The following is a 27,167-nucleotide window of genomic DNA, read 5'->3' on the forward strand; positions in this document are numbered from 1 at the left end:
CTACTGAAATACACTGCTGAGGGGAGCAGCGGGCGAGGCAGGAGAGGTCTGCTGTGCCATGTGGATTGCTCCCTGGTCAGGGATCCAGGGATCGAACTCCTGTTGCAGTGGCTGGCAATAGCCTGATAGCAATGTCTTTAACCCCTACGCCACCAGGGAGGCCCAAGGAACTCATTTTTTAGGGAGACAAAAGACAGGGTCTCCAAAAGCTTTTAAATATAAGAACCTGTTGACAATTCTTATTTTAAGCTTTCACTGGGTAATAGTAACCTTTTTTTTTTTTTTTAAGGTTTATTTATTTATGCATACAAGAGCTGAGGTACAGGCCAGAGATGCTGGGGGTGAGGGAATTCACCAGAGACAGAGTGGGGAAAAGAACAAGCAGATTGACTGGAATACACTGCTGAGGGGAGCAGCGGGTGAGACAGGAGAGGTCTGCCTCACCATCTGGGTTGCTCCCTGGCCAGCCAGGAATCGAACTTTTGCTGCAGAGGCTGCGGATTGCTTCACCGTGCAGTGCTTAACCCCTGAGCCACCAGGGAGGTCCAGTAACCTCTGACTATTGTTATATTTATCTTCTCTCCTGGCTACTTTCTATTGCCTTTCAAAGAATCCAAAGCAAAAATATTCACTTTCCCTTAGCTTTGTTAGTAACAGTTCTAAGTATCAGCCTTGAAATCAGACCTGGATTCAGATGTTGACCATTTGTCAGACCTTTGGCAAATTATAGTAATCTCTCGGAAACAAAATTTTCTCATTTGAAATGAGGCTAATAATACAAACCTAGTATTGTTTGAGGTTAAATAATACACATGAAATACATAATTTAGCAACTGTTATGATTATTTTTATGTGGAATAGGGGAATGTATTTCCACATATGGGTAACCAACAAAGCTGGTGAGTACTATAAGCCTACTTTCTAGGTTGCTGTAGGTATCCAGAAAGCATTTCTTAATCTCTAAGTTATCTTCTCTATACTCATTTCCATCTAATTTTTATGATTATTTTACCAACAGGAAAGATATTCCTCCAACGCTAAATAGCTTTTATTAACAAGTAACTTAACTACATAGTCACACAGAAAATGATTATTACTTCGCAGAGACTATCAACTTTTACAACCTTCACAATCATTACCACAATGATCCCCACAAAAATATTGAGATTAATATGCTTCTTTTTTGAGGCCAATATATTTTTTAGAACAAGCAGAACGAGGGGGAGTATGAATAATGAAGTATGCCAATATCCTCCCTTTCCAGATCAGGACTATACAAGGTAAATAACTTACTCAAGGGAACATGGCCAATTAGAGAGAGTCAATACTAGAAACAAGATCTGGGCTATTTCTAGTTACATTACTATCTCTTTTCAATTTCTAGCCTCCCTCCCTGCCACACCAAAAGTTCCCTAAAAAAGGGCAATTTTACCAGATACTGCCATAGTGTCGCTGATCCATGCAATGGAAAAGATCCAGTCCTTGTGTCCATCCTTGAAGAGGAGGGAGTGGAAGGGGTGGGAGGAAATAAATTAGTAAAATAAGGATCACAAAGCACACTCTTGGAAAGCATGTAAGTCTCACTGAAAGTATTTTTGGAAAATCACAACCCTGATCTCTGATCATCTTAACCCATAGAGCATAATCTTTAACTTTTGTTTTGAGGAACAAAAAACTGGAATGAAACTGGCATTCTTGTGGGCAATAAACATGTCTGATGGATACACAAGTTCTGGCTTTCCAGGTCTGTATGTCTTATACGGGATTACTACACACATCACCCCTCATCCCCGCAACCTCTTGCCTACCACTATCCCTCTTGTTTCCTAGGACAAAAGTTATAACTGACCTCTTGCTGTTCTTTCTGTCAGGAATGTCTGGAACTCTCTCTCTGTAGATATCAATATGGCCTGTACCTTCATTTCCTATAAGTCTCCTTGCTCAAAGGTCATTCTTATCTATGAAGTCTTTCTTGACACTATTCTCTGAAATAGTATTTTTTTAACTACGATCTGACATACTGCTGGTAAATATTTATTGGTTTGTATGATTTCTATGTTTCCCCCACCAGAATACAGACTTCAAAAGGGTAGGGGGCTTTAACTGTTTTATTCACTGCTATGTCCCAGCGTCTAAAATAATGCTAATCATAGAAAGCTCAACAGTTACCTGAGTGAATGGTTTAATAAACTTTGCTCTAAATTATGAGGAGTTGAAGAAGTGTAAATCCTATGAATTCAAACATGAACTTTGCAGGCCCCAGCTTGCCTCTTTATCAAACATACACTATTTGTCAACATACCTGAATCTCCCCCTATGGGGAATTCAGATCACCACCCCATACTTCACCTCTATGGCCATGGAGCCAGGAGAAATCTAAAGGAAACCAACCCTTCCCAGGAGGTTGGAGGGTGCATGTTACCCATTAGTTTAAAAATAAGGCTACCTCTAAGTATAATTATTGGGGAAACTTACATCTCCCACACACACAGGATCGAGTGTAGGCAGCCGGTAGATGGCAAGACTATTGGGGTTGTCTCCTCCGGTGGCTAATAGTGTTCTAGAGGGATTCAACTCAATGGCATGGATACCACAGCCCTGCTGGGTCACGACTCCAGGCTCTCGGTCCTTTAGAATGGGAATCTTGGTGATCTGGCCTGTCTGGACATCAACTACAAATAGCTACAAGAGAAAAGGGATACAAAAGTTAAACATAATTTTCTTTAATGTGGCTGACCCTGGTACAAATATCCATCCACTCAATTATCCAGCAAACATTAATGTCTTCTATGTGCTAAATCACAGAAATCATTAAAGGCATGGTCAGGTTACTAATCAAATGAAATTAAGAAAATATAACAGAAATATGATGTTACAGGAATAGATTAGGTAGCAGTAAATTCTGTAAGGGATTTAAAACAGTTTAAAAGGAGATTTGCAGGACCTCCCTGGTGGCGCAGAGGTTAAAGTCTCAGAGCTATCAAGCTATTGCCAGCCACTGTGACAAGAGTTCAATCCCTGGCCAGAGAGCTGACCTACATGGCACAGACCTCTCCTGTCTCACCCACTGCTCCCTTCTGCATATACTGTATTTCAGTAGATATATGAGGGATAAAGGATGACCTGAGCAAACTCTATACAGGCTTTGTGGACTCCACCCCCACTCCATCAAGACACTTGGAACTACAAATCCCATGATCAACAAAGGGAGAGTTGCGAGGACCTGAGGGTGGAGTTAAGCAGCCATTTTTTCAGTTTGTGGATATAACCAGCCATGTGAGTAGGGGTCACTCTCCTGGCCACGTGGTGTGCTTGGCTTTTTGCCAGCTCAGTGGATCATTGAAATTCTAGGTCAGCAGAATTGGTAGGATGCATTTATGAACTTATCTCCCTCTTTTTCTCCCTGAGTTATTCATTTCCCCATTTCCCCTTCTCTTGTAAATGAACCTTTTATTAACCTTTTGTGTGTGCCTGCAGTTTAGCAATAAGTCCCCTTTAAGCTTGCGCGTGAGGACCCACAGTCAGGCAATCCATTTTATATAGGGGTTGCTCTGTAACAGATTCACCTATTCTGCTCCCCACTCTGTCTCTGGTGAATCCTCTCACCCCCCACACCTCTGGCCTGTACCCCAGCTATTGTATGCATAAATAAATAAATCTTTAAAAATAAAGTACTGGGCCTCCCTGGTGGCGCAAAGGGGTTAAGCACAGTATTATGAAGCAATCAGCAGTCTCTGCCGCACCAGTTCAATCCCCAGCTGGCCAGGGAGAAACGCACATGGCACAGCAGACCTCTCCTGTCTCATCCTCTGCTCCCCTCAGCAGTGTATTTCAGTTGATCTTCCTGTTCTGTTCCCCACTCTGTCTCTGGTGGGTCATCTCACCCCCTGCACCTTTGGCCTGTATCCCAGCTATTGTATGCATAAATAAGTAAATCTTAAAAAAATTTTAAAAAAACTTTAAAAGTACTGATGTAAAGAGGATTTTCTCTGTAATGTTTTTTTTTTATAAGATTTATTTATTTATTTATTTATTTATTTATTTATTTATTTATACATACAAGCACTGGGTACAGTCAGAAGCGCGGGAGGGTAAGAGAATTCACCAGAGTCAGAGCAGGGAGCAGAGCAGGCAGAAGGACCGAAGTACACTGCTGAGGGGAGCAGTGAGGGGCAGGAGAGGTCTGCGCGCCATGTAGGACCCTCGCCAGTGGCCAGGGATCGAACAGGTGCTGCAGAAGCTGCAGGCAGCTTCTCAGCCCAGCACACAAGTGCTGCACCACCAGGGAAGGCCCTCTGTAATATGTTTGAGAAGACATAAAAGTAAACTGTGACCAGCAACCTGGAAAGATGTTTCTCCTATACAACCTGAGGTGTGGCTGAAACTTTAAGAACAATTCTAGTTTATCCCTTTGTCTTAAAGTAAGGCTGTTTTTCTGCTATCCACAAAAGATGAGGAGACAAGGTTTCATCTATTCATATCATCCAATAAAGCCCTAAGTTCAAACTCTCAAGTTTTGGAGTTGGGAGAGATCTAGGCTTGAATTCCACATTGGTTACCTATTAGCTGTGTGATCTTGGGAATGTCACATTATCTTTTTGAATCTTGTTTATCTCCAGAAATTGAATAAAATCTAAAATCTATTTCATAGGGTTGTTAAGAGATCTAGTAAAATGTACAGTGTCTAGAGTAACAGGGTCTGGCACAGAAAAGGTGCTTAGCAAATGTTATTCCGATACTTAATTTTGCAGAGTGAAAAAAAGGTTTCTACATTGGACAAAACACATTTGATACAAGGGAAACGGGAAAATGGCTAACAGAGGGCTCAGGAAGCCCAGAGTTTACTCCCAACATGACCCTCATTCTTCAGAGGAATGATAAAGCATCATGAGAAGGACAGGACCTTTCTGCTTCTTCATTGGAAGGGACAGGAATGTAGATGAGCTGCCATGGAAGATGTCCCCAAGCTCTCTGACAAGAGGCCAAGGCTTCATGCAGTTCCTGTAACATTTCCCAGAATGGGACTGTTTCACATTAACCTATTAGGATCCTTGCCAGAAACTAGCAGCATGCTAAGGTATCGCAAACATACCTCAATGGCTCCCTGCAGTTTACATTTTAGGATAGAAGGGGAAAAGAAACTAAAAGTCTTATCAGCAAAATTGTAAGCACAGTTCTGCATGCATAAGGATGCAGAAACATGCAAATGTGTACACACAGAAAGGTAAAGACAGCATGATAAAAGGCAGGGAATGGACTCACAAAGTTTTTTAAGACTCAAGAATAATTCAGCTGGAGTCTAAGAGAGAAAGGAAAGCAAATCCACACAGGTCAAAAATACATCAAAAAGGAAAAAAGGAAAAAGCAAGGGGGGTAGCCTAACCCTAGTGGAAGGTGGGAAAGGGATGACAACTAAAATCAAAGCGGAGGAATTCAATCCTTATGTCAAACTGAGAAGACGGGGAGAAGCAAAGGAGAGCCAAGACTAAGAAACAGAACAGAAAATGGTCAGACAATAAGTATCAAAAATTAAAAATGTGTATGCACTGTGTAGTTTCAATTTTAGGAAATTATGCTAAATTATCCATTTAGGGGCCTCTCTGGTGGCTCAAGGGGTGAAGTCTCAGCACTATCAAGCTATCCCCAGCCACTGCAGTATGAGTTCTACCTCCGACCAGGGAGCTAAGCCACATGGTGCAGCAGACCTCTCCTATCTTGTCCACTGCTCTCCTCAACAATGTATTTCAGTCAATTCGCTTTTTCTGCTCTGGTCAATCCTCACACCACCATCCCTGCCCTGTACCCACCCCCCCACCCCCAACCCGGCCTAAACCCCAATTAAAAAATAAAATCTCCACAACTGTAAGAGAGCAAATCTGCACTGTTTTAAGCCACCAAATTTGTGGTAATCTATTACAGAAGTCATAAGAAACTAATATATATCCCCACAGCTCCCTTGGTCCTCATAGCACTGTGAGGTCAGAAGCAATATTGACCCAGAAAAAAACAACTTTCTCCTTTAGACCTGGTGGGATAACGATTCCTACTGATATAGTTTCAATAAATAGCACTATTTTTTTTTAGATTTATTTTTAATTTATTTATGTATACAAGAACTGGGATGTAGGCCACAGGTACGGGGGTGGGAGGGTGAGAGGACTCACCAGAGACAGAGTGGAGAGCAGGACAGGCAAGACAGGAGGTGTGCTGCACCATGTGGGTTAGCTCCCTGGCTGGGGATAAAACTCATGCTGCAGTGGCTGACAATAGCTTGTCAGTGCTGAGACTTTAACCCTTGTGCCACCAGGGAGGCCCCATAGCACTATTTTTTGATGGTCTCCCCAACCCTGCTCAGGGTTTTGGAAATAGCCCTATATTAAAATAGCTCTTCAAATAATTCAGTCTAACAATCCCAACTTTTTCCTGCTGAAACCCTGACTGTTATAGAGTATTATTATTTATTTATTTATACAAGCACGGGGTACAGTCAGAAGCGCAGGAGGGTGAGAGGATTCACCAGAGCCAGAGTGGGGAACAGAACAGGCAAAGAGACGAAATACACTGCTGAGGGGAACAGCGGGCGCAGCAGGAGAGGTCTGTCACACCATGTGGGACCCTCACCAGTGGCCGGGGATCGAACTGGCACTGTAGAGACTGTGGGCAGCTTTGCAGCCCAGTGCTCAACCGCTGCGCCACCAGGGGAGGCCCTATAGAGTATTATTAATTCCACCAACTGAGGAAGTCTAAAGGTTTCTGCACATTTCAAAATATTCCTGTCCCTACATTTTCTCACATGCCAGAAGCTGATTTCCTCATGGTGCTCTCAACCTCCTCATTCCTGGTGTCTGTCACAGGGGCTTCTCCTAACACATGCTTTATATATACCATTGGCAACCATGTCACCGCATGTGTTCTAGCATGTATTGAATGCGTTCCCTATTACTGAACATTATGCTGTCTCCAAATTTTCAGTAATATAAAACACACTGCAGTGAACATCTCTGTATCTAAATCCAGGTGCCTGTGCCAAGATCTCTTACTCTGTAAGAGGTGATTCTAAGCTGCTTCTCCAAAAGACTGGCTGCAAGGATGACTTGCTGATAGCAGCAATGGTACTTCATATTAGGGATTGAATTCTGGCATTTTCCCATTAGAATCATGACTTTCTGGAAGGAGGACCATATTAGGATTTATAATAATCCTGGATTTACAAAGCATAATTTTTTAAAAGATTTATTTATGCATACAAGAACTGGGGTGTAGGCCAGAGGTGCGGGGTGGGGGGGTGATATGTGTGAGAGGATTCACCAGAGACAGAGTGGGGAGCAGAACAGGAAGATTTATTAAAAGAAACTGCTGAGGGGAGCAGCAGGGGAGACGAGAGGTCTATTGCACCATGTAGATGAGCTTGCTGACAGAGAATTGAACTAATGCTGCAGTGGCTGGTGATAGCTAGATAGCTTGATAGCACTGAGACTTAACCCCTGAGCCAAGAAGGAAGCCCTAAAAATAAATTTTGAAAAAAAAATTACTAAAAATCAGCTTTGGGAAGACACTTAAGATTTTGCCTAATACCCACCAAAGTCACCAAGTAAAGAGCTCCTTACAGCACACCAGAGAGGTTTAACTATCTGAATCACCTTGAATAAAACCTGGTAAAATAAATTCCTCTTAGACTATAAAGTCAGAACCCTACTTATTATTGCCTATACATAATTACAACCAAGCCTCACAAGTGACACCATACAATTGGAAAAATATAAATAAAAATATTGGCCCACTAATTTGATTTCAAACAAATTCTCATTTCTTCCCATGAAAGATGGAAAAAATTTCTATAGTGCTCAAGATGCTGACAGTTAATGAACAGATGGGATGCAGGCCAGAGGTGCGGGGGGTGAGAGGACTCACCAGAGACAGAGTGGAGAGCAGGACAGGAGGTGTGCTGCACCATGTGGGTTAGCTCCCTAGCTGGGGATTGAACTCATGCTGCAGTGGCTGACAGTAGCTTGTGCTGAGATTTTAACCCTTGTGCCACCAGGGAGGCCCCATAGCACTATTTTTTGATGGTCTTCCCAACCCTGCTCAGAGTTTTGGAAATAGCCCTATATTAAAATAGCTCTTCAAATAATTCAGTCTAACAATGCCAAGTGTTCAGAAAACAATTCCTATACACAAGATATTCTCAGCTTTTTGTTACTCAGTAACAATTCCTATACACAAGATATTCTCAGCTTTTTGTTACTCAGTAGCATTTTCAGATATAAAGTCCTCTATTCAAAATTAGCAGGAGGCCTTTTCTCTAAGTAGCAAAGTACCTGAAAGCAGAGATTGTACTCACATAACAACGACTTATCTGATATATTAAGATATCATAAGCTTTGATAATAACAGTATTAAAAGAAAAAGATAATAGGGCCTCCCTGGTGGTGCAAGCAGTTGATTGCCGCACTGTGATGCTGTCCTCAGCCTCTGCAGCACAGGTTGGATCCTGGCCTGCTGGGGAGAAACCCACATGGCGCAGCAGACCTCTCCTGTCTAGGCTGCTGCTTCCCTCAGCAGTGTTTTCCAGTCAGTCTGCCTGTTCTGTTCCCAGCTCTGTCTCTGGTGAATCTTCTCACCCTCCCGCACATCTGGCCTGTACCCCGGTTCTCATATAAATAAATCAATCTTAAAAAAAAAAAAAAAGATAATAGGGGCCTCCCCTGGTGGTGCAGTGGTTGAGCGCTGGGCTGTAAAGCTGCCTGTGAAGCTGTCCGCAGTCTCTGTAGCGCTGGTTTGATCCCTTGCCACCGACGAGGGTCCCACATAGCACACAGACCTCTCCTGCCACACCCGCTGCTCCCCTCAGTGGTGTACTTTGTCAGTCTGCCTGTTCTGTTCCCCGCTCTGGCTCTGGTGAATTCTCTCACCCTCCCGCGCTTCTAGTCAGAAGCCAGTGCTTGTGCCCAGTGCTTGTATAAAAAAAAAAAAGATAATATCCCTCTTCTCTTACTCCCTGAGTATTATCACACAAAGACTTAGGACAACATAGATGTGTATTTGCCCACTGAGAAGCAAAGTCTCTTAGGTATTGTTTTGAGCTCCAAAACGTGTCCTTTTGCTGTATATTCTGCCACTTGACTTTCAAGTCTTTTTTTGCTTCCTCTTTTACTTGTCAGCAAACAAGTCACAAATCTAACTGGGAAAGGTCACTTTCACCATCAGGCTAAGAAAAAACAATGTTCATCTAGCTGAAGTTAACGTTTTAAAAAATGTTTATTGTCAGCATTTTATCAAATATTATGGAAATAAAAATGCAAGAAAAAACACTCTAACCCTAGCTCTGTCTTTCAAATCTGGTTTACATTTGTCAAATTCCTGTTTAGTCCTTAGCAATAATCTTGTATTAATGTGGATAGCTATATCAGCAGAGACATAATTTTGTATCTCGTTATCTTTCACATAGTATATGTTTCACATGTTGTTACAGCCTTCATAATTATGTTAAAATCTGCATAACATCATGCAGATTTGATTCACCAGAAATTGCTCCCTGGTGGAGCAAAGGGTTAAGTCTCAGCACTATCAAGCTATCCTCAGCAACTGCAGCACAAATTCCATTCCCTCAGATTGCCAGCCAAAGAGCCCACATTGTGCAACAGACCTCTCCTGTCTTGCCTGCTGCTCCCCTCAGCAGTGTACTTCACTCAATCTGCCTGTTCTGCTCCCTACTCTGTCTCTGGTGAATACTCTCACCACTACCCCCACACCTCTGGCCTACACCCAGCTCTCATATGCATAAATAAGTAAAATAAATTTAAAAAATTCTCCTATTTATCTTATTTAACAAGATTTTTTCTTTTTTTATAGATTTATTTATGCATACAAGAACTGGGATACAGGCCAAAAGTGTGGGGGGTGAGAGTATTCACCAGAGACAGATTGGGGAACAGAACAGACAGACTGACTAAAATACACTGCTGAGGGGAGCTGCGGGGGAAACAGGAGAGGTCTGTTGCGCCATGTTGGTCAGCTCCCTGGTTGGCCGGCCTGGATGGAACTGGTGCTGCAGAGGCTGCAGATAGCTTCACAGTGCTGTGCTTAACCCCTTGCGCCACAAGGGAGGCCAAAGATTTTTTTCTTTTTCTTTGGATAAATCCCCAAACCTGAAAATATTAGGTTAAAGGGTATGTATTTTTTTTAAGATTTATTTTATTTATTTAAGCATACAAGAGTTGGGGTGTAGGCCAGAGGTGCAGGGTGGGATGCATGTGAAAGGATTCACCAGAGACAGAGTGGGGAACAGGACAGGCAGACTGACTGAAATACAATGCTGCGCCATGTAGGTTAGCTCCTTGGCTAGGGACTGAACTTGTGTTGTAGTGGCTGCTGATAGCTTCACAGTGCTGAGACTTAACCCATTGTGCCACCAGGGAGGCCCAAAGCGTATATTTTTATATTCTTCACTCAACAAATAATATGGACCAGGATTCATCAACAAAGGAACTAGGGATAAGATAAATTTGCCCAGTATTTCATTGACCTTTTTTTTTTAAAGATTTATTTTATTTATGCACACAAGAACTGGGGTCTAGACCAGAGGTATGGGGGGGTGAGAGGATACAATAGAGACCGAGTGGGGAGCAGAACAGATGGATCTACCGAAATACACTACTGAGGGGAGCAGCGGGCAGGACAGGAGAGGTCTGCTGCACCATGTGGGTCAGTTCCCTGGCCAGGGATTGAACTCAGGCCACCGTGGTCGGCGACAGCTTGATAGCACTGAGACTTTACCAGGGAGGCCCTCATTTTGGCATTATATATTTTTTAAAATAAAGTACATTTCAGGGGCCTTTCTGGTGGCGCAAGGGGTTAAGCGTCAGCACTGTGAAACAATCCAAAGCTACTGTAGCATGAGTTTGATCCCTGGCCAGGGAGGTGACCCACATGGTGCAGCAGACCTCTCCTGTCTTGCCTGCTGCTCCCCTCAGCAGTGTATTTCAGTCCATCTGCCTGTTGTGCTCCCCACTCTGTTTCTGATGAATCCTCTCACACCCCGTACCTCTGGCCTTACCCCAGCGATTGTATGCATAAATATATAAATCTTTAAAAAAAAAAGTACATTTCAATATAAAAAAATACCTATGAACCATGCTTTTGAAATATAATACCAAATAGGTTTTAAAAAGGGCTTAGAACAACATAGGTACCTGTTTCACCACATCTTTAACCTATTACTTTAATTAGTACACAGAAAAAAAACTGCCTATATATCTCTTGTATAATACAATTAAACATGACCCTGTAATCCACTAATTGTACTTCCTCATACAAATATGGCTTAATGATATATTTAGCTATGTTTAGATATAAATGATATCACTTCCTCATACCATATATCTAAAGGAATTGTTTTTTAAATTTTCAAGCTACTGGGATGTGACTTTCATATAGAAAGCTGTCATTTACAGGGTAGAGAAATGCTAACTATTTAAGTATACCTGAATTTAGACAGAAATAAATCCTAGAATAAGCAAAAATAGTGCCACTCTTTCCTCGCTCTCCAATACCATCCCTTACTACATCAACAATTTACTAGGCACACATCATAGAAATTATGCTAACCAACATTCTTTTCTGCTGGGCAGATACTGCTCTCACCATTATAAATGTGAAAGAAAAAAGGCATACAAGAAGATATCTTACTTGTCCAAGGATACAAAGCTAGTAAGAAATGGAGCCTGGACAAAACTCTTCCACTTTGTATCCAAATCACTATACAAATGACTTAAGCAAATTTATTTGGTATAAACATGGATGTTTCTGACATATGTTTAAATATTATGCTTTTAGAAGAGAGACCAAAACCTTGAAAACTGGGCCTCCCTGGTGGCACAAGGGGTTATGCACAGCACTGTGAAGCTATCCGCAGCCTTTGCAGCACGTTTGATCCCCTGGCCAGCTGGCAAGGGAGCTGACCCACGGTGCAGCAGACCTCTCCTGTCTCACCTGCTGCTCCCCTCAGCAGTGTATTTCACTCAGTCTGCCTGTTCTGTTCCCCACTCTGTCTCTGGTGAATCTTCTCACCCTGCCCCCACACCTCTGGCCTACACCCCAGTTCTTGTATGCATAAAGAAATCTTTAAAAAAAAAACCACAGGGCCTCCCTGGTGGCGCAAGGATGTTCAGCACTGCACTATGAAGCAATTTGCAGCCTCTGCAGCACCAGTTTGATCCCAGCCCACCAGGGAGCAACCCACATGGTGCATCGGACATCTCCTCAGCAGTGTACTTCGGTCAATCTGCCTGTTCTGTTCCCCACTGTCTCTGGTGAATCCTCTCATCCCACCCCGCCCCCCCCAATCTCTGGCCTGTACCCCAGCTCCTCTTGCCTGTATAAATAAATAAATCTTTAAAAACATATACACACAAAAAAAAAACCCCTTGGAAACTAATGGCCTAGGACCTCACTGGTGGCTCAAGGGGTTAAGATGCCACCTATGAAGCTGTCCTCAGCCACTGCAGCACGAGTTCAATCCCCAGCCAGGGAGCTACCCACATGGTGCAGCAGACCTCTCCTTACTCACCCACTGCTCCCTCAGCAGTGTATTTCAGTGAATCCACCTGTTCTGTACCCCACTCTATCTCTGGTGAATCCTCCCCCCACCTCGCATCTCTGGCCTGTACCCCAGTTCTTGTATGCATACATAAATAAATCTTTTTAAAAAACCAAAAAAAAACTTATGGCCTAAGCTAAGACCTAACAAAAAAAAGCGAGCAAATCTCTTGCCTTATCTGAGACCAGGGATAGGCAAATAAGGAAAACTATTTGTCAAGGGCTTCCTCAAAGTGCAGAAATGAGACTTTATCCTACTGGCTGCTGAACAGATACTGACCAAGTTGCCTACAAGAAAATCTCCCAGATCCATTTAATCTGACACTCCATCTGTGCCATGAATGTGGTTTAGAAAATACAAGGATTAAAAATAACTGGTCTAGGGCCTCCCTGGTGGCTCAAGGGGTTAAGACACAATCATTGAAGCTATCGCAGCCTCTGCAGCATGAATTCGATCCCTGGCCAGCCAGGGAGCAACCCACAAGGTGCAGCAGACCTCTCTTGTCTTGCCCGCTGCTCCCCTCAGCAGTGTGTTTCAGTCAATCTGCCTGTTCTGTTCCCCACTCTGTCTCTGGTGAATTCTCTCACCCCCCACACCTCTGGCCTGTACCCCAGTTCTTGTATGCATAAATAAATAAATCTTAAAAAAAAATAGTGGTCTAGACTTAATAAAGTGGCAAAAAAAAATTTTTTTGCTCAATAGTATAAAGTATATGCTAGTGATTCATATAAAAATTGCCTGTTCAAAGTGTCAATTCACAGGTTTCAGAAAGAAAGCCTGAATCTGTACTGGAATAGAGACCAGAAATCTGCATTTTAAACACGTATCTCGGGCCTCCCCGGTGGCGCAGTGGTTGAGCGCTGGGTTGCGAAGCTGCCTGCAGCCTCTGCAGCTTCAGTTCGCTCCCCGGCTGTGAGGCGAGGGTCCCACATGGTGCGCAGACCTCTCCTGCCGCCTGCTGCTCCCCTCAGCAGTGTACTTCGTCAGTCTGCCTGCTCTGCTCTCTGCTCTGGCTCTGGTGAATTGTCTCACCCTCCCACGCTTCTGACTGTACCCAATGCTTGTATAAATAAATAAATCTTTAAAAAAAATAAACAAACACATATCTCAAGTAATTGTGATGCAAGGTGGTTTCACGCTTAGGAAACAAAGAGGTATGAGCATCAGGAATCAAATATGCACCAATTTAAGAGAACGGTGGACTGGCAAAAGAAGTCATGCTTGGCTCATGGAACTTTTATTCCTTGGTGATATGGCAGCCATCCAAGTGAGTAGACTGGGGGTGGGAGTCCAGGCTTCTAAACGAAGGAACCAAGTGAAATAACTACCCTACCTAATTAATTGTTTCCAGGTAGTCTGCCTACCTGGCACCACCCAGAAAAATTCTGCTTTCAGAAATCCAGATTTTCCCACCCTCCAAGGGTACTGAACTACAGGAAATTCACCAGGGGCCATGCAGTCAAGGGACTAAATTCTCCAAATGAGAAAGGTGACTAACAGGATTATTCATATTTGCAAGGGCTAGACAGGAACCAAAGGGAAAAGAAAAAAATATTATTCATCGAATTCAGTTACCATTGCCATTCAAGTCCCCTGTGACAGAGTCACAGTCTCATTCCCCTAATTTGCCCTGCACCTTGCATCAAATGGGTTTAGTCTGAGTCTTTCCACATTCCTTCTACCTTCTGATTCTGCTACAGAATTGACACCCCTGTTTCCTTCCCATCAAAGCCTTTTCCTCCTCCTCCTTCCTCTTTAAACATCCTAGCTATGAAAGACTTCCTCCTCAGAGCTGTCCTGGTTGGCACTACTAATTAAGTGTCTGTGTTATAATAAATTTTTCACATGATCATGCATCATATTCCAGCTAAGCAAAGCAAAACTTGGGACCTATGTCTTATACATGGCATAAAGATGCCCTTTTGATAGGAAAATCTGGTATACCTCATCTGCCTACAACATTAATTAGGAGATAATGGATAATTTCCATTCCTCCCTCAACACAATGTTCTTATATTAAGAGAAATGAATATTACAGTATTAAGTACATAATGCACATGGAATTTTAGCTATTTTGGGGATTTCAGAAATAATTCACATTTGCTCAATACTATCTACCCACTGAGTAGTCCTCTGCCATTAGAGGTGTGATGAGGCTTGAGGAGTACTTGGTATAATATAAAAAATTCTGACAAGGGATTAAAAAAAAAATTGGGACTGAAACAACTGCATCTATGTCATTATAGAATCTCAGGCAAATAACTGTTCTCTTTTGGATCTGTTTTCTCAACTATGAAAGGAGAAACAGAGTCAGTGGTTAGGACGCCATTACTGTTCATTCCAGTTCTGTCTGTAACTTATTTTTCTTTCTCTGTGTATGTGTGTGTATGTGTGTGTGACTTGTTTTTATATTACCGCAACCCCATATGAGATACAGCATCTTGCTATTCAAAGGAGAAATTCAGCAAATGTTTGTACATTTAAGAAATGCAGAGACAGATCACAAAGTTGTCTCAGTGTATTCTAGCCAATGAGATTTAGAACTATTAATCAAATTTCTCTTGAATTAAAAAACTGTCCCTGGGTCTCCCTGGTGGCGCAAGGGGTTAAGACGCAACCGATGAAGCAATCTGCAGCCACTGCAGCATGAGTTTGATCCCCAGGGAGCTAACTACATGGCGCAGAAGACCTCTCCTGTCTTGCCTGCTGCTCCCCTCAGCAGTATTTCAGTCAATCTGCCTGTTCTGTTCCGCACTCTGTCTCTGGTGAATCCTCTCACCCCCTACACCTCTGGCCTATACCCCAGTTCTTGTATGCATAAGTAAATAAATCTTAAAAAAAAAAAAAACTGTCCCAAATAGATCTCTCCACATAACATTTGAGAGGAACTAGTGGCCTCCATGGATAAAAAGACATAAATAAGGGACCTCCCTGGTGGCGCAAGGGGTTAAGACGCAACCTATGAAGCTATAGCAGCCTCTGCAGCACAAGTTTGATCCCCAGCCGGCCAGGAAGCAACCCACATGGCGCAGCAGACCTCTCTTGTCTTGCCCACTGCTCCCCTCAGCAGTGTATTTCAGTCAGTCTGCCTGTTCTGTTCCCCACTCTGTCTCTGGTGAATTCTTCTCACCCCCCACACCTCTGGCCTATACCCCAGTTCTTGTATGCATAAATAAATAAATCTTAAAAAAAAAAAAACAAAAAAGACAAATAAGGCCATTCAATTGGAATCAGCAGTTTCATAATCTTGGATTGAACTCAGCTGCCAATTTTGGGTCAGTTTCTTCCCTTTATCTTCCAGACCAGAAAACAAACAAGAGTAGTCCTCTGCGTAAGGGTCAGAAAGAAAAGCAATAACAACTCTCATCTTGAAAGCACTGTTTCCTTTCCAATAGAAAAAATATCCATGTCAGCGAGCAAAAAGTAAAATCCTTTTTCTCTGACTTGCAATGCCTATCAAAATCCAGTTAGGAAAAAAAGCTTCAAGCACAAGTCAATGTGTTCTTCTGTTTATGCTTCAACAAGATTATCCCTGAAATAAAAGGATCAGATCACTTGAGAAAAAACTACCTGTCTCAAAACTGCTCTGCAGGGCCTCCCCGGTGGCGCAGCGGTTGAGCGCTGGGTTGCAAAACTGCCCACGGCCTCTGCGGCGCTGGTTCGATCCCCGGCTGCTCCCCGGCCACTGGAGGAGGGTCCCACATGGCGCGCAGACCTCTCCTGCTGCCCACTGCTCCCCTCAGCAGTGTACTTCAGTCCTTCTGCCTGCTCTGCTCCCCGCTCTGGCTCTGGTGAATTCTCTCACCCTCCAGTGCTTCTGACTGTACCCAGTGCATGTATAAACAAAAAAACCCCAAACAAACAAATAAAAAAAAAAAAAAACCTGCTCTGCAGTGTTTGCCAACTGGAGGTGTAATGTTTGGAAATGTATGTACATGTGCCTGTGTGTTTGTGCATGTGCGTCATCGTCATAATGAGGGTGCAAAGTAGGGTGGGAATTACTGACATCCACAAAGCAGGGGCCAGGGATGCAAATTATTCTGCAACATGAGTTAAAGTCCCAGACAACAAATAAACCACCCAAATGTCTTCAGTGTTGTTGAGGAAAGCTGCCTTAAATAAATCATTGAATTTCTCTATAGGATCGCTCCTCAGGGCCCTAACATTCCTGACCATAAATTTTCTCAGAATGGGGCCCTCACTGGTGGCGCAAGGGGTTAAGTGTCAGCACTATCAAGCTATCCATTGCAGCACAAGTTCGATGCCCCACCAGGGAGCTAACCCACATGGTGCAGCAGACCTTTCCTGTCTCTCCTGGTGCTCTCCACTCTGACTCTGGTGAATCCTCTCATCCCCCGACCCCGCACCCCTGGCACCCCAGTTCTTGTATGCATAAGTAAACAAAGTAAATCTTTAAAAAAATTTTTTTTCCTCAGAGTGATCCAAAGTGTGCATCTCATTACACAAAACAGGATTCCTGGGGCCCACACCTGCGCTAATCCAAGCCAGAGCTTCCCAAATAAGACAAGTCAGAAAAAGGGGCAAGAAAAACCACCTCCTGCACCATCATATATGACACATAAGGCTGATCCTACTGTTTCTCTTCCTAAAGTCTTCAACATTACTTATCTTTGCATAGAAACTTAGCATTTCCACACTGATATGCAATCTAGAAACACATGTCCATGAAAAGGAACTTACTCAAAAAAGTTAAATATTCTAAAAATAAAATAAAGAATGGCTCTGGGTAAATCTGAAATTTCCTACTAGACAGATGATAAATTATATGTCATTATATGTTAACTACAACATATCAATGGATCATACAAATTAGGATGCTGTTAGCCTGAGATGTATATCTGACTGGACCCAAGAAAATTTGCAAGTATTTTAAAGCATTTTCCAAAAAGCTGTAATCCCTTTGGGAAAATAAAATAAAATAGCAAGAGTAGTAAGAATAAATAAAAAATCTAGTCAGAGCAAAACCCCCACACTTCATCATATTGTTTCCCTGTGTTTCAAATTGAGTTTCATATTCTTTTATGACTTCAGGAACCTTAATATGTAAATTCAGGCAAGCTTTTTTCTCATCCCTAGTATCTACCAATCCAGCCCACCCCTAAAATTAGACTCATTATGGTACCTTTGATTCACCAGCAAATCACAGCCCAAACTCATCTTGTTTGCTTCATTATGATCCACCAAGTTTATCTGTGAGGTCAACACTGTAACTCTGACCAGTACTTGGGAGATGGTAAGAAAGATAAAAGCAATCCTGATACCCAAAAGTTAGCCAGATACTATCAATTAAGTTTTGGTGTCCTGGTTAAAATAATTTCACAAGAAAATGTCCTTTATGTCCCATTTCCTTAAGTCTTCCCCCAAATGACCACTGTAAATCTTTCCACCCTCTTACTCAGAGGCCCCAGGGTTCCTTGTGGCGTCATTCTCTTTACAACAAGCAGTTGTATCTCCTATAGGTGATTCCCTGGTAGTCTTTGGCTGGAAGGCATCAATAAACAGGAAGTAAGAGTTCATGTCTAAAATTAAATGCCTCAAACTCTGCATAGATTAGCTCTCGACTCTGCCTATCACCATACTTCTCAACCACCTATTCTCAAAATATCCCCTCACTTTCTTGAATTGTTCTTGATATGCTCCTGGTTTTCCTCATCTCCTTGCTCCCCCATAGCAGTTCTTCCTGCCCCATACATGTAGGTGCTCTCTACAGGCCCTAGGCCCTCAATATCAGTGTTTCTTCCCATTTCTGGCTCACAATATTCCCTTTGAAAATCTAATGGAAGCTACACACTGCTCCCAACGTCATCCTCCCCACATTGTCTCCAGAAAATATGCATATAATGACATTTTTGCAATTTGTGAAGGTTTATGGAACTCAAGAGTGCTTTACTACCCTCTCCCCCATGGTAACACAATCATTTGAAAATTCCCTTACACATATGACTCCAAACCACTAACTTCAATCCATACCCTCTCCCAAAATTCAACTACTGAAAGCATAAGATTAAACTCAAATCTGCTTAATACTTGCTCTGCTGTCCTTCCAGTTACCGCGGTTCAAGACATCAGTATCAATTGTTTTTTCAGCATGAATTTTGACTTATTCTTCTGAACAGAATAAATCTGAGCATGTCTTTGTCTTACAGAGTCTACCTCTAAGATGGCTTATACATGTCTCTTCATCCTCGTCCTGTCTGATTTTGCAGAGCATTAGCTTTCATCTCTACTGTAGCACTAATATCCTATAACTGTTCTCTCTTAAGCATTACCTCACATCTCTCCCTGCTTGCAATCCTTGAGCCTTGTCTCTCCATTTCCCACAGAAAAATATATTAGCTTGACATTCAAGGGCCTCCACAATTTGATCCTTTCCTATCTTATTTTCACAATTCACATCCAGAAACCTAAAGTGCTTGTCATACCAGATTCTCAACAGTTCCCAATATTCTAAATAAATGCTTGATATTTTTGCCCACAAAAATCCACATTTCCAGTTTCTCTTTAAAAAGAAAATCTGTTAAATGGGCTCCCCTGGTGGCAAAGCGGTTGAGCGCTGGGTTGCAAAGCTGCCCGCAGCCTCTGCAGCACCGGTTTGATCCCCGGCTGCTCCCCGGCCACAGGAGGAGGGTCCCACATGGCGCGCAGACCTCTCCTGCCGCCCGCTGCTCCCCTCAGCAGTGTACTTCGGTCCTTCTGCCTGTTCTGCTCCCCTCTCTGGCTCTGGTGAATTCTCTCACAGTCCCCACTACTTCTAACTGTCCAGTGCGTGGCAAGCTTCTCTTATTTAGCTTTTCTGTCTGGCTCTGTACATAATCTAAGTTTACAATCCTAACTAGAAAAATATGCCAAACTTTCCTGGTTCCCAGACCCAAGTTCCAATTAGGGTTACACTACCTTTCCTTTAAATAACTTAGTAAAAATATAACTGGAGAAATGTTAGCCACTGATAAATAATATAGATGGGCCACCCTACTGTTATCCTTGTGCTAACTGGGCCCCGGGAATTCAAAGAGGTTGAATGACAGCAGAGGGAATTTCCCTAGCCCAGGAATCAGAATCAGCTGCAGAAAAGTGTATATCTGCTGCATTTATTCACAGAGGATGAACTACCATTTCAGCAGATTTCAATACCATAACTCTAGGTCTGATAACTTGGTAAGGACCAGGCTTTTAGCACTTTTGTGCAATCAGCTGAATACTGATAAACAACAAGGCAATCAAGAGAAAAACAACTGCTAATTGGCAGACACATATTAACAGGGTTATTGTAGAACATAGCCAACATGAACTCCTTTTCTCTCAAAGTCTTCACATATCATCCAAAGAAAACTCTAAATTACTTAAATAATTTCCCTATCTTTCAAACTGAAGGAAGTCCCAGGGAGTGTGAAAAGCATTGGAAAAGGCTTTGGATTCATTATCACCACTACCATTTTTGAGTAAGACACTGTATTTCCCAAGATGTGTTTCCTATCTTCCCTGCACTGGATATTACTTACTGCTAATTTATAGATGGAAAAACAAAAGCACAGAGAGCGGAATCATATGCCAAATGTCCAAACATTCAGAAGAGCAGTAATGCTGGTTCCCTGCTTTGATTCTGGAAGCTAAGCAGATAAAATCATGCAACTATGAAAAGAAAACAACCCTCTACTTAAACACTTTAGGTCAGGAGGATATAGGAAGACAGAAAAAGGTAGGTATGAAGAGCAGGTTAAGTTATTACTTAATGTTATTCTCACCTTCAAAACAGGGTCAATAAATTCAAGAAGCAGGAAACAATGATTAATTAATTCAGTTTTCAATTCAGCAGTTTATAATCTTTTTAATTCAGCAACATTTACAAAACACTATGATGGCATGTGTGAGTAGAACAAATGCCTCCAAATGGAAGACACTTTCACTAACCCAAGTGACAATGATGATGGTTCTTTTTAAACCGCAGCAAAGTAGTGGCGGTTTAAACCTCAATTGGTGTTGCTTTTCTACCACTACTGGAAAAGGAAATGAAAGTCTGGCTGCAGTTACCACAGTCTTTCCTTTCTTAAAACCCGTATTAGGGCCTTCCTGGTGGCGCATAGAGTTAAGAAGCAAACTAGGATGCTATCAGCAGCCACTGCAGCACGAGTCATCCCGATCAGGAAGCTACCCACGTGGCACAGCAGATCTCTCCTGGCTTGCTTGCTGCTCCCCTCAGCAGTGTATTTCAGTCAATCTGCCTGTTCTGTTCCCCACTCTGTCTCTGGTGAATCCTCTCACTCCTCACACCTCTGGCCTGTACCCCAGTTCTTGTATGCATAAATAAATCAATTTTTAAAAAAAAACTCATAATAAAACTTGTATCCCTTTTATTTATGCCTTTATAGGCTGGTTATCTTGTGCTGGTTATCCAGCTTACTGATAAATTTTCCCCTTGATTTTTCTTCATTATAACAGTCTTCTAAGTCATTCTACCTACTCAAGTCATACTTAAAATTTTCATCTCTTTTGATTTTTTTTAAAGATTTATTTAATTATGCATACACCAGGAAGACCCCTCTTTTGATTCTTTTCAGGAGGCAATATTGCAAAATGTAAACATTTATATCTTGAAATATAACACCAGACACACATTTCCTGTCCTTTCTTATAGGACATACATCTTTAGATCTATTCTCCAAAAAAAAGAATGTTTGCCTTATTCATAGCTTCAGCTAAATGCTATTTTAAACACTTACACGTATACCCCTAGGCTAGCAGATAACAAGGTTTCACTATCATGTTTTTTGGATGAGGTTGTGAACATCATTCTTTCCTAAGTCTCCTCTATGAGAGGTGACGTAAAAAGCAACATTAAAAAGATGAGGGAAAAAAATTCCTAGAAGTCTCAGCATATCTTAAATAAAATACTCTCCTGAAGAAAGATAAGAAAAGAAATGAAGTGGAAAAGAGGGGAAAAAGTCAAAGAAGTCATCAACAGATAAGAGGGAACAAAAATGAGAATAAGGCAATCTTGTCTCAAAAGAAACTGATTGGGGAAAGGAGCAGTGACAGCACCTAGAGTATGTAGAGAGAGATATATCTAGGACCTAGGAGAAAGTTGATGCCCCCCCAAAACACTTACCGTATTACACTTTGTGCCACACACCACCTGCCTATGATTCAGCCACTGAGATGCAAACACTTTATTCAGGGTCCCCAGGTGAAACTCTTTCTCCTTCAGGAGACCGGGCAGTTGCTGTGCTGCATAACCATACAACACTCTAGAGTAGTTGCTTTCATTCTGTAGCCTGATTTCTCGGTTCTTCAGGTAGTACACTAAGGATCTCTTCACTGGGGGGAGTCTTTTCCTTTTGTGAAGCGAGTGATCCCAGCCAAACTGTGGAAAGCAATATATTGAAATCAGGGCTTTGGCTACCTTCGTTCAAAACAAGAGATCCTGCTGTGTTAGCGCAATCATCAAGACCTCATCCTGCAGGATTTACCTACAGCATAAACACAACACAATACAACAAGAATCTCAATCCAAAAAGTCCAGTTTAACTCTTCCAATATTGAAAAGATGCTCCTCAGTCAAACCTTTCCAAGAGAAGCACTGGTCGAAAGACAAGGGACGGAAGCAGAAAAGAGGACAAAAGGTTTACTCGGCCTTTTAGAAGCGAAGGGCTCAGATATCCTAAAGCTATTCTTGACAGGGTAGGTCCAGTGATTACCAAGTCGACATTGGCAGCATCTCTACCCAGCCCCCTTCTCACTCTCAGCCTGAACTCCCCGCGGAGCACAGAGGGGGCAGCCCAAGGAAACAGTCTAGGGTACCAGGTCTTTCAGGGATGCACTATTAATGGCCGCCCCTGCATCACCAGGCCCGCGCTAAAGGCAGTTGCAGAATTCGAAGAAAAAAAAAAGCAAACATCACCCGGGAAATCAGAGTCCGATTATACGTCCGACAAGGTTTTCCCCTCCAAAGAAAGCGATAAAAGGACAAAACCTGAGAACTGTTTCTTTCAGGGGGTCCAAGTACCAAAAGCTCCAGCTGGGGGACTGGAGCATCCATAGGGAGGCCCCTTCCTCTAGGAGGGTGGCGATCACCCCCACTTCCCGGGGCTCCCCTGGGGCTGACTTCACTCTCCCTCCCTGTATCTCCTCGGAGGTTTTGTCCTGTTTCACTTCCTCACTGCCAAGATTCGGGCTTCTCCTCCTGCCCCCATTCTTGGGTCAAGCCCTCCAGCTTTTCACTCCTGCGACCCATCTGCTCTCGGGGAGCCCCGGCCCTCGGCCGCGGCCCCCCGACCACACACCAGACCCCCTTTGCTGGACTCGGCCTCTCCATCCGGGTCCAGCCTCCCAGCCCTCACCTGCGGGCCCTGCGCGTCGCTCCCGGCTCCCTGCGAGGCAGGCGCTTTCCGCTTTCTGCTAACTGCTTTCCGGGCCATAGTGAGCAGCTCCGCCGCGTCCCCGCAGCCACATGGGGCGGGGGCAGCAAGGGGCAGCCGGGCGGCGGGTCATATACTGGGCCCGGGGACGCGCGCCTCGGGACGCCCGGCCCGGAAGACGGCCCGGCACCGGGGCGGCAGTAGGAGAAGGGGAGGCCCCCGGAGGAGAGAAGGGGGAGGGCCGGGGTCGGGAGAGGGAGAGGGAAGGGGAAGGGGAGCAGGAACGAGCGGCTTCCCGACGACCGAGCCTGGAAAGGACGGCGAGCGGCTGGAACCAAAACCCCCCCCCCCCCGCCGCTCCGTCACCCGCACGTCGGCGCCCTGGAAGCGCGTAGCCTCGGAGACGCTGCGGGGCTAGGGGCGGGGCTTGGGCTAGGGGCGGGGCTTGCGGCCTGGAGGCGGGGCTCGAGGTCGGGAGGCGGGGCTTGCGGCCGGGGCGGGGCTTGCGGCCGGGGCGGGGCTTGCGGCCGGGAGGCGGGGTTTGCGGCTGGGGCTCAGCTGCCGGGCGCCTGTGCTCAACGGCTGTGCGGCCGCCGCAGGGTGGGCGAGGTGGGGCCGCAGCAGGCTGGGTCCCAGCTGCCTACCTCGAACGGCCGCCCGGTAGTCCCCAGGCACCTGAAAGTGAGGACCACTCACCCGGCTCGGGAGGGTGGGGGGGTGAGGGGTAGAGGGGGTGGGGGGCTGGGGAGGTGGGGGGGCGGGGGGCTGGGGGGGTTGGGGGCTTCTTCCCCAGCCCAGGCCTTTGCTCGGCTGGTGTCCCTGGTTAGCTCCCTGCCAATAGGTTCCCCAACTTATCCCAAGCACAGCTCTGGTGTGGGGGGCTGCACGCTGTGGGAGGGGGCGCGCAGTCGTCTGCCTGGCATCCTGCCAGGGGCATCTGGCGGGGCAATTCTCTGCTGAGGACTCGCCCTGCCCGGCGCTCCCAGCTCTGGCCGCTTCCCAGCCTTCTCCCTGCGCTCTCCCCAGCCCTAGGGAGCCTTCAGACCCAGTTCTCCCCTCTGTCTGCCTTCCTCCACTGGTCTCCCTGCCTGACCCTCTGTCATGCAACACCCCTTTTAGAGCCCCGTGACCTGCCGGGCACACTGTCTTTGGTGCTTTTATGAAATCGGGCCCACACCCGTAATTTATCTGTTTCTTAAGTCCGTCTCCCCTGCAGTCCCAAACTGGCGCTGCAACAGGGTAGGCCACTGCCTGCCTGCCTGCCTGCCATTCTTGGTTTTGTCTCCACAGGTGTGATTGGGGAACGTGGACGTGGGCTTGTCAGCCCAGTTAGGGCTGGAATTGGTCACAGACATGAGGATCACCCTTGCCTCCATTTTCAGAAGACTCCGTGGAAATTTGAGTGCCAGTTTTCATTTCCTTCAGGAAAAGAAACCCTTCAAAGAAGCTGGATGTGCCTTGCTTATGGCTGACCGACCTCAGGCTGTAGTGCCCAGTTACCTGCTGATCCCATCAAGGCTTCAGGCTTCATACCTCCAAGGAGCTCTGTTGGCCCATCTGAAGTACTGCCTACAAGGAGATTTGGATTTGTTTTACGAGCCGAACCAAAGACAGAGGGTCCTCTGCCATCAGCACTGCCACTAAGCCCTAATGCCACTTGGAGAAAGGCAGCCCCATATTACTTAGGCCAATCCCTTCAGAGACATGCACACATTGAATGGATCATAAGTGGGTCAGCTTCCTTTTTTGAACTGGAAGTTCTACTTCTATCTTGCCTCACAATGCTCTAGATGACCCAAGACTGCTTGACAGGAGCCTGGAATTCCTTTAAGAATCTAAGGCTCCTGCTTAGTTGCACTTGGATATAAGTCTCCCAAGCCCATGTCAGAGGTGGCAGACTCATCCTGAGGTTGGTGCATTTCCTCTTGACATCTAGGAACTCTCCCTGAAAGCACCTCCTGGCAGAGCTCACCATTTCTATGGAAGTAGAATAGAATGAAGATCCATAGGAAGTTTATTTCTTTTTAAATATTTCTTTTTATTTATTTATGAATACAAGAATTGGGGTGTATGCCAGAGGTACAGGGTGGGGGGGATGGTGGTGAGAGGATTCACCAGAGACAGAGTGGGGAGTAGAACAGGCAGACCCACTGAAATATACTGCTTAGGGGGACAGGGGAAAGATGCATCATGTGGATTAGCTCCCTGGCAAGGGATCAAACTCTTGCTGCAGTGGCTGGCGGTAGCTTGATAGCACTGAGACTTTAAACCCTGTGACACAGGGAGGCCTACCTTTAGGAAGTTTAAAACTTCACAATTACTTTTAAAAGACTAATAATTCCAAGTATTGGTAAGGAGGTAGAATGACAAGAACACTCATACATGACTTGTGGGCATATAAATTGGTACAACCAATTTGGAAAAGTCTGTGGCAATACTTAACTAAAGCTAAATATATGTACCTTATGATTCAGCAGTTTCACCTCTGTTTATAACCCAACAGAAATGTTTATGTCTTCCAGAAGAGACAAGGTTATGATAACAAACAGCCTTATTCATAATAGCCCTAAATCAGTAATAGTTGAAATGTCAACCAGTAGTAGAAAACATAAATTTGTATTTCTCATGAGGTTTCATAACTTATTTATTTATTTATTTATTTATTTATTTATTTATACAAGAACTGGGGTACAGGCCAGAGGTGTGGAGGGGTGAGAGGATTCACCAGAGACAGAGTGGGGAACAGAACAGGCAGACAGATTGAAGTACATTGCTGAGGGGAGCAGTGGGTGAGACAGGAGAGGTCTGCTGCACCAATTGGGTAGCTCCCTGGCCAGGGATCAAACTCATGCTGCAGTGGCTGCGGATAGCTTCATAGGTTGTGTCTTAACTCCTTGAGCCACCAGGGAGGCCCAGGTTTTATAACTTCTATAATGATTCACAGAACTCAGGGAAATACTTTACTATTAAATAAAGAATTATAACTAGGTATTCATTCTTAGTAAATAATTTATTGGACTCAAACACCACCTTTCTGTGACTGGTCCTCTCCTACCATCACATATTTCCAGTCTCAATACTCTTCCTTCATGCCCCCACAGGACCTTTATATGGATAACTTGTCACGCTGTATTGTAATAGTCTGTTTTCATGTCTATCTCTTCCACTAGCTTGACAGGTACTTGAAGACAGAGCACACTCTTATTGGTCTCTAAAACCCTACAGCCTGGAAAGGCACTTAGCATATTTTATGCATTCCCTGAATGTTGATTGAACCAAGAGTAAGTCAAATGTATGTTCACAATTGGGTTAACAATAAGCATAAGAAAGCAACTCTATGATGAGAACAATGCTACATTAACTTGCTTCTAGAATTCTGAGTAAATCTATTTAACTTCTTTTTTTTTAAGATTTTTTTATTTATTTATGCATACAAGAACTGGGGTACAGGCCAGAGGTGTGGGGGGTGAGAGGATTCACCAGAGACAGAGTGGGGAGCAGAACAGGCAGACTGACTGAAATACACTGCTGAAGGGAGCAATGGGCAAGACAGGAGAGGTCTGGTGCACCACGTGGGTAGCTCTCTGGCCAGCCGGGGATCGAACTCGTGCTGCAGTGGCTGCGGATTGCTTCATAGGTTGTGTCTTAACCCCTTGTGCCACCAGGGAGGCCCCAAACACTGTTTACATATTGATGTGTCATCTCCCAGTTATGTTTTGTATTTAACTGTATCTGTGTCTTTATACCCATACATAGTTCTTTTTAAAGATGATTTAGAACTAAACTATATAACTTAAATAAAAACCCATACAGTTTCCATCTTCTTCACCCCATCTCTCCAAATCATTCCTTGCAACTATTCCATCACAATGTGAAGTGCATAGGATGCCTGTCCACGAGCATGGCACCCAGGCCCTGCTTGCTGCTTATCTTCTGTCTGGTATGGTCTTGCCAGGAAAAAGAAATAAAAAAATACTATAAACTACATGCTTAATAACAATAACTCCTCTCATTTATTTGCATAGGTTTGTTGGAACAAATAAGGCAGATGCTGCTGCAATCCCCTGTATTATTTTACCCTGTGGCATTTGAGCTAATTAGCTAACTTTGTTAGCAAAGAACTCAGAAGTATTTCTGTTAGGAAAATGGATTTGGGATTTAATTCATACAAACCATAATAAAACATAACAAGAAGT

General features: G+C 44.0%; 1 protein-coding gene across 2 annotated transcripts in view; it reads right to left on the bottom strand.

The window, feature by feature from the left end:
* The window catches only part of DCAF12 (DDB1 and CUL4 associated factor 12), a 35,760-nt gene extending 11,045 nt beyond the window's left edge, over window positions 1-24,715 (bottom strand). The window contains exons 1-4 of one of the 2 annotated variants that reach the window (XM_037494332.2): window positions 24,505-24,715; window positions 21,723-21,977; window positions 2,476-2,682; window positions 1,433-1,493 (exon numbers count right to left, since the gene is read on the bottom strand). In XM_037494332.2, the coding sequence (XP_037350229.1) occupies window positions 1,433-1,493; window positions 2,476-2,682; window positions 21,723-21,977; window positions 24,505-24,528 (547 nt within the window). In that variant the 5' untranslated portion in view covers window positions 24,529-24,715. Of the gene's footprint in view, window positions 1-1,432; window positions 1,494-2,475; window positions 2,683-21,722; window positions 21,978-22,953; window positions 23,303-24,504 lie in introns of those variants that run through there. The other variant, XM_037494331.2, reaches the window with a different exon arrangement.
* Between the last annotated feature and the right edge of the window lie 2,452 nt (window positions 24,716-27,167).

This window comes from Talpa occidentalis, unplaced genomic scaffold (assembly GCF_014898055.3).
Source record: "Talpa occidentalis isolate TD23 unplaced genomic scaffold, MPIMG_talOcc4v2.1 talOcc4.7, whole genome shotgun sequence".
In the NCBI taxonomy this organism is placed as follows: domain Eukaryota; kingdom Metazoa; phylum Chordata; class Mammalia; order Eulipotyphla; family Talpidae; genus Talpa; species Talpa occidentalis.